The 8,197-nt window shown below is 39.8% G+C and overlaps 1 protein-coding gene across 2 annotated transcripts; it reads left to right on the forward strand.

Moving 5' to 3' along the window:
* The first annotated feature begins 256 nt into the window (after window positions 1-256).
* LOC143297380 (polyamine-modulated factor 1-like) lies at window positions 257-8,165 on the forward strand. 2 transcript variants are annotated; one of them, XM_076609696.1, is made up of 5 exons: window positions 257-388; window positions 1,964-2,069; window positions 3,763-3,869; window positions 6,124-6,322; window positions 7,887-8,165. In XM_076609696.1, the coding sequence occupies exons 1-5, from the start codon at window positions 261-263 to the stop codon at window positions 7,944-7,946; spliced, it is 600 nt and encodes a 199-aa protein (XP_076465811.1). In that variant the 5' UTR covers window positions 257-260; the 3' UTR covers window positions 7,947-8,165. The 2 variants fall into 2 exon arrangements, with proteins under 2 accessions (XP_076465811.1, XP_076465812.1); XM_076609697.1 differs by lacking the exon at window positions 257-388 and adding an exon at window positions 455-560.
* Window positions 8,166-8,197: the final 32 nt, after the last annotated feature.

Below are 8,197 nucleotides of genomic sequence, written 5' to 3' on the forward strand. Positions count from 1 at the left end.
GCTGTTGTATGTATATTCACTTTTTCCCCTCACCCATCTTTATGTGCCACCCACCACACTCTATCCTCCGTCTCCGAATTCGAGTCCCTTCTGTTTATTTTCCTGTTGACTCGCAAGCAAATCACAAGAAAAAAAATTTCGACTTCTACAAACTTACCATAAAATAATCGTTAACAATGTAATAATAAAATTTTGTAGCAACTCAGTGTCTTTCGTTTTGTTTCCCATCCAGAGGCTCAGAATTTCAAGCGCGAAATTTAATGATGGAGGACGAAGCTCCCGAGTCGACCGCATCAGATGCACCAAACCATGATGGCATGCATGCGCACATGCAACATCTTGAGAAAGCTCTTGACAAAACCACGAGTAAATGTGTTTTGTCGTTAAAGTATGTATGATGTTGTTCTTTAAAGAGTATACTTTCATTCGTTTTTATTCCTGTTGGTAGACCGTAGAGACTTGCAAGCTTCCAAAACATAGGAAGTAGTAGTAGTGTGACAGGAACAAAGCAAGCTTTGAAGCTTTTGAATTGTCCCTTCATGTTTTCGTGACATAATTTGGTAGGAATTGGGTCAAGGTTTTACGCTTAGTTATCCGTTGTGTTTATTTATTGGTCATGCTTTTAACTGTATTAATTTATTTGTCAAACTTTCTAATTCTATGTGAAAAACAAAACAGTTAAACACACTATGTGCCAGCAGAATTTGTAGCATTATCAGCATTGACTTGAAGTTATGTATCTTGTGTATGAAGAGTAACCACTCTATAATAAGTCTGTTAATCATTTACTCTCATAGCCTCATTTTTCTTTCTTCTTTATATTACTAGTTAAGAATTTTTACTGTCTTCTTGAATGGTGGATGGTGCTTGTTTTAGATTAGGTGACATTAACTTAATTCACACACACACACACTTACAGTTACACACACACACATGTGCCTGTGCAAAAGGGAGGATGGAGGTGGAAGGTTGGATGTGCCAAAATTACAAAAGCTTGCAAGATGGAAAAGAGTTGAAGGGGCTTTTCACTTGATGCAGTTTAATACACACAGAAGTTTTTTTTGTTTTGTTTTTTTTTAATAGAAAAGTGGTAAGAGCATTGATTACAGTTCTAGTTCAAAGGTCAGGGGTTTTAATAACTGTGGTGCCTGATATGCCAGGGTTGTCATGCTGGCTTACAAATTATATGTACAGGTTACAGGAAAGCAGCAGAGAAACCAAGATCTGTCTGTTCCAGAGCAATGTTCTCAGCACACTCTGACTCTGTATGGATCAGTCTTGGAAAGTCACAAAATCACATCACCAGTAAACTTGAAATGTTCCACAACCATTGCCTGTGTAGAATTCTGAAACCAATGAATGTAAAACTAAAGGTTTTTTGTCCAGACAGCATCTCAGGTGTTGAACTCAGAAAATAAACCACCTTGCTGGAGATAAATAAAGATCATGCTAGATAGGTCACATCCTGATCCTTAAAATGCCCTCAGATGCCCTTCCAAGAGTAGCCCTGTTCTGGACACCAGATGGAAAAGGTGCGAGAGAGATCAAGGGAGACTTGGCACACAATAGTTGAAAAAGAACTGAAGGAGTATGGTTATACATGGGGGAAGCTAGCCAAGACAGAACAAGGCAGGCAGTAGTGGAAATCTTTGATGGCAACCTCATGTGCTGTCACAGCACATGAAAGGCATTAAGTATATGGATAGTTGTCGGTGCCTAAGTCCTTATACTTTATGAAAAGGAGACATGATACATACACACTGAAAATATATCCATGTCAAAAAATTTAATTTTGAAACATTGAAGCTTCATCAGTCAGAGTGTCAGCACATTCTCCAAGAATGTCTAAGAGTTGTTTTGCTACAAAAATTACAGTACAATAATCAACAAATGCTTAGTGTTGATCATAGAAAAAGAAAGACATCATTCATTTATTTAGTGCTGTAAATGGTGTGGTTTTCAGATTGTCAATGTTAAAACGACAATTTGAACCGATCCACAAGAAAGACCCAAAGATACTGCAGAGGCTTCATGAGCAGGCGTCAGCACAACTTACAAAAAACATAAAGGTAAGGTTAGGTTTTTGTGCATCATCTGTATGTGTGCTCCTGAATACTGGTACACATGATATACATGTACATTTGTGAGTAGGTGCTTGCGTATTTATGTATTTATATGTTGTATACCAAAAACCAAATTATGGTACTGTGATCTATGAATCTGTTTGCAGATATTCAATCTGGAGTCATTGCTCATATTACATCATAATGCATTATTAGTACTGTTAAGATAAATTTGGTTTATTCAGTACATAACACGGCTGCTCAGCCGAGCACAAAATCCGGCTCTTTAGTTGGCCGAGCAGCGTCTAGCGTCTTAAGTCAAAAATTTTTTAATGCCAGACTTTCCCACCGCACTCTGTACTGACCGGCACATTCACCGCTGTATTTCTGGCCCCGCGCGCCAAACCGGGACACTGCCTTCTTTGTTTCACTCGGCCCCGCAGCCCCACCCCACTTTTCCCACCTTTTCACAGCATCCACACATTTCCTGCAGCGATTACAGAAAGTTGAATTATTGCTATTCCTGCTTGTATTATTGGAGTGCAGTTTGATTTGATTTACACAATTTCATTATTTTATCAACATCATCGTTTCATTTTTTTTTTTTTTTTTACCTTAAAAATCTTCGTCTTTCTCGTGGAATGAAGGGCACGGCAGTGCCATAAGCCGACAGACACTCACCCCGCTCTCCATCCCCCTGCTGCTCACTCTCACCATGCTACAGTGTGTTCATTTAAACGTTTGTTGTGCTGCCAAGAAAAATTGCACAACTCAAAAGGTAAGCTGATCTGCATGCAGGCATGCTATATGTTCTGTGTGTATTTACGATGTTACTGTTCTAAACGCCTGTTTTCTTAGAGAGGGATTTAAACTTAACGATTTTTGCGATCATGTTTCTGCTTATCCTTCTCTTCTCTTTCTTCATTTATGTTTCAGCCGTTGCCACAACAACCGCTATGTAAGAAAACATATTGTGTTTGGAGTCAATGGAAAGCTTATTTTGTGTTCTTTTTAGAAAACCACTTCTTTAGTCGTTATTTCCGATCCATCTGAGGAGATGATGCACGAAAAAACAAAGCAGATTTACCGCCGAACAAGCGTACAGCGAGTGCCGCTGGCGCGGCCTGTTTGTCAGCCGCGTTTATTTATATCCATGCCCTACTTCCTGGGTTCACGAACTTTCGCAGGGCCAACTAAAGTGCCAGCACTGAACACCCGTGATAACACATTACAATGTTTGGAGAATTGAAGTAGTTTTTATTTTATGGGGGTGGTGGGAATAGGTAGCGGAAACAGTGGCAGGTAATTCTGTGTGGGTACCACAGTGGATTTTCAGACTAATTCACCACACTAAATGTAGTTGACCAGAACTGACTTGTTTTAAAACCAAATGTTCCTTTCAGTTATTGATTTATAATAGATATCAGTAAGCTATGACTTTTTTTTAATGAAGTATTTTGCTGTAAGTTTAATCTCTTCTCTTTTTTATGTTTTAGAATTCATGTAAAAGAAAAGGTTTAACTCAAGATTTCTTCAAGCATTTCATTTCTTGCAGCATGAACACTTAGCAGCATTTGATCACAAAAGTCTTTGGGAATATTGTTTTGTGTTCATCATGTGTGTAACTGTCAGGTGTTACCAGAGTCGGCAAAAACTATGGTACGCCAGTCCACTGTGACCCATTGAATGTGCATTTCAGGAGGAGCTGGCTTTGATGTTTGAGGAGGAGAACATTCAGGCCTTCATGGCTAAACTGGATGACATGAAAGCACAGGCGGATGAAATGGATGCAGACTTGGTAGCCTGGTGAGTCTCTTCATCTGCAGTGTTACCGTCAGATTTTGGAAGGAAGCTGATGATAAGTTTGAGGGGCTTGCGTGCGTTTGAGATTTAGGGCTGGCTGTCGTGAGTTTCAGTTTCGAGGTGGTGTCAAAGTACTGATCCATATACGCTACACCACATTTGCATTATAGAAAACAAACAAAAAAACAAAAAAAAGATAGTGGAGTGATGGCCTAGAGGTAACGCGTCTGTCTAGGAAGCGAGAGAATCTGAGCATGCTGGTTCGAATCACGGCTCAGCCGCCGATATTTTCTCCCCCTCCACTAGACCTTGAGGGGTGGTCTGGACGCTAGTCATTCTTATGAGACGATAAACCAAGGTCCCATGTGCAGCATGCACTTAGCGCACGTAAAAGAACCCACGGCAACAAAAGCGTTGTTCCTGGCAAAATTATGTAGAAAAATCCACTGCAATAGGAAAAACAAATAAAACTGCATGCAGGAGAAAAAAAAAGGGTGGCGCTGGAGTATAGCGACATGCTCTCCCTGGGGAGAGCAGCCCGAATTTCACACAGAGAAATCTGTTGTGATAAACAGAAATACAAATACAAATAAAACCCAGATGCCTGACCTCACAAACCCAATGCGCTAGTCAGTCTCTGATGGAAAATAAGCCAGTCTTCAGTGTTTGTGTATTGGGTATAATGCACTGTTACCTCATCAAATTCTTGAAAACATTTGCCCTTTAGATGTTTGGGTTTTATGACAGGACTGACTGAATGTGAGTGCAGTAATGATCATTATGAGACAATGGGTTGTTTAGCTGGACACATGGTTGTAAACATTTGGAACAAAAGTAAAAGAAACTCCTCTTACTGTCTTTGAAACCTGGAGATAAATTTAGTCAGTCGTTGTCTCTATTAATGTGGATGTGTGTGCTGAAGAATTAATGAATGTGTATGTGTCTAAATTACCTTGTACTGCACAGTATTGTAATGAAAAAAACATTAAACCAGTGTAAAGAAGTAATGTCTCCGTTAAAAGAGTGTTGTACCTTTTCATAATCCGGTTTTTCTTGGTTTGTTTTTGATATTTTTCAGGTATATTTAGTGAAATAAGCAAGTTTTAAACCAAATGAAATGCATTTGTCAAATGCTATGCTAGAAAACTGAAACTCACACTACATCAGAGGATAGTCACTGAGAAGTACTTCAATTCCTTTTCAATAAAAAATAAAAATTTAAAATGTTACAAATGTTTCTTGAGATGTGTATTCACAGTGCAAATATTGGGCAATCGTCGTACATTGCTTATTCATTATTGAATTCCAGCCGACCAGACAGGGCTATATCATTATCAGCCTGATCAGGACTGCTCATGCAAATAAACTTCCCCAGTCCCCCACCTGAAATAAATTTAAAAGTTTACATCGGCAAGTGACATTACTAAATGGACAGCCAGTACCCATCCTTGTGTTTACAATATCACTACCTAATCACCATAGCAAAACATCACATATAGCACATCAATCATAGACTGGAAAAGAGAAGAAGAACAAGAGAGGCAAGGCCTTCAAGACTCACTTGTGATAAATTAAGTCCCCTAGCATTAATTACAGAGTAATTTCCCTTTTTTACTATCTGCACCAAAACGTTTGCAAAATAAATAAAAATTCCATGCTTAACAAAAGAAGTTCCTGTTTGAACAAAAAATGATAATAATGACTCCTCTTGTTGTTGTGTCAGAATAAGAGGTCAAAGTGCCAAGTTTAGAGAATACAAAAAATATAAATATAACAGTAAATGCAGTTTGCATATAATTAGGCTTCTTTTTTTTCTTTTTTTTTTTGTGCCCATCCCAGAGGTGCAATATTGTTTTAAACAAGATGACTGGAAAAAACTGAATTTTTCCTATTTTTATGCCAAATTTGGTGTCAGCTGACAAAGTATTTGCAGAGAAAATGTCAATGTTAAAGTTTACCACAGACACACGGACACACACACACACACACACACACACACACAACCGAACACCGGGTTAAAACATAGACTCACTTTGTTTACACAAGCGAGTCAAAAAGTGCAGAGGCTTGCTGGAAAAAAAAAAGCTGAAAGGACTGAGAAGGCATAAAAAGCATGGTGAGGATGCTGTTAATGATTATACTTAAAGACCCCTGGCATGCCACTGAAATGACTAAACTGTTGCAGTGTGTGGGTGTATGGGTTCATCAGCATTGCACAGGTCAATGACCAGTGTGTGTGTGCGGTGTGTTTTATCAGGCGACCAAGTGGAGAACCTTCAGAGGACGTGCGTGCACACGTGCAGCCGGTCTATCAGCAGCACCTGCACCAGCTGCAGAAAGTGTTTGACCAGCTGCAGTCCCAGAACATGCTGCTGAAGCGCAGCCTGAAGAAAGAGCAGGACAAGCTGATGCAGTCCCATGCCGCCATCCAGGGTCACCTCCAGACCTGGAGGAAGGTGAGTCACTGTGAGGGGTGTGTCGTGCATCATAGTGGTGATGGTTGTGGTTTGCCCAGAGATGTCAACCCCTGTCAGGGGGGGAGGTTGTTTGTTTTTGTTTGTTTTTTTGTGCATTGCAGAACTGAGAAAATCTGACTATGACTGTATGAGACTATGAGGAGAATGATTTTCTAACCGGTGGAATTGTAGTTTAAAACAACAGATACTATATTGATTTTTGCCTTTACTCTGTAACAGAATGTGAGTGTGTCTGTGCATCTTTAGTGAAAATTATTATGCGCATGTGTGCCTATGCCAGTGGATCTTATGTATTGTGTATCCATTTACGTGCGTTTGCGTTTGTTTTTTTTTTGACAACTTCTGGTGGTAAAAACGCAGGTATTAACTCCTGTTTCAGAATATAACCTGAACTGTTTATTTTCCAAACTGTGTACAGAGTGACGGGTGCAATAGCCGAATGGTTAAAGCGTTGGACTTTCAATCTGAGGGTCCCGGGTTTGAATCTCAGTGCACCTGGTGTGTAAAGGGTGGAGATTTTTCCGATCTCCCAGGTCACCATATGTGCAGACCTGCTAGTGCCTGAACCCCCTTCGTGTGTATGCGCACGCAGAAGATCAAATACGCACGTTAAATATCCTGTAATCCATGTCAGCGTTCAGTGGGTTATGGAAACAAGAATATATCTAGCATGCACACCCCCGAAAACAGAGTATGGCTGTTTACATGGCAGGGTAAATAAACAAAAAAACGGTCATACAAGTAAAATGTTACATGACTGTCTGAGTGTGTATGTGCGTGCGCCTGAAATCTGATTGAATGACACAGGAAACTAATGATGAGTGCCCAGTGGCAGCCGTCTGTCGGCTCTACCCAGGTAGGCAGCCTGTGGTGCAAATGACCCCATGTATGTGAAGCGCTTAGAGCTTGGTCTCTGACCAAGGATAGGCGCTATATAAGTATCCACATCAATCAATCAATCAGAGTCAGTGAAGTGTGGAAAAGTCTTGGAAATCCATTTCCAGGGCTGGAAAAGTCTTGGTTATGTTCTTCAGATTCTGGAAGTCCTGCACTTTTCATGAAAACCTTGACCAGTACCTTTCAACACAGAGCTTAATGCATTGGAAAAAGATAATGATTTTTAAAATATTTTTAGAAAGGAGGAGGCAGTGATAACAAGTAAACATAAATATCAGGGTATCTGCTGATCTGTTTCATTAGCATTGTTGCTGGAAAAAAAAAAGTTTTTTTGTTTTGTTTTGTTTTAATTATTCAGTACAGTGTGACTTTATGTTTGGAATGAAAAAGTTTTAGTCTGGTCTGCAAAATGTATGGAATTTTGTTTGGATACACCTGTGGGAGACTTGGGTAAGAGTGCGCTTGTGTTCCTTTTGTGTGTGCATGTGTGTGTTTGACTGTGTGTGTCTTTGGTTGTTAATGTTGTATCTTTTGTGTCTGTGGACAGGCATTTATTTTTTATATGTTTGACCAATTTTGATGGAGAATATAGCATGATAACCTGAAGTGTTCATGACACAAAATGCCTGATGTGTGGGTGTTTCAGGCCAACTGTTTGACGGGAGAGGACTGTCGTGAACTGGAGGCTTACATGAAGAAGCTGTAGAAGGATGTTGATGCCTTGAGCAGTGCTACTTCAAGTGCTGAACACCTGTATGTGCACACCCACCCACACATGTACACACACACACACACAAAGCACAACACCACACACACAACACAACACCACACACACAACACCACCACACAACACAACACACAAACTAAAAAATACACCAAAACCACATGTACATAATGTACATAAAATGTCATATAAATAAAACTTTTTTTTTAAAAAAAAAGCACCTGGTGGTTCTG

The sequence above is a fragment of the Babylonia areolata genome, chromosome 22 (assembly GCF_041734735.1).
Source record: "Babylonia areolata isolate BAREFJ2019XMU chromosome 22, ASM4173473v1, whole genome shotgun sequence".
NCBI classification, from domain to species: Eukaryota; Metazoa; Mollusca; class Gastropoda; order Neogastropoda; family Buccinidae; genus Babylonia; species Babylonia areolata.

Bases quoted from the DNA above. Each gene is read 5' to 3' on its own strand.
- LOC143297380 (XM_076609696.1), top strand. From the start codon at position 261: ATGATGGAGGACGAAGCTCCCGAGTCGACCGCATCAGATGCACCAAAC. The intron at 389-1,963 runs GTATGTATGATG...TGTGGTTTTCAG, and splicing joins AAATGTGTTTTGTCGTTAAA to ATTGTCAATGTTAAAACGAC. The intron at 6,323-7,886 runs GTGAGTCACTGT...TGGGTGTTTCAG, and splicing joins ACCTCCAGACCTGGAGGAAG to GCCAACTGTTTGACGGGAGA.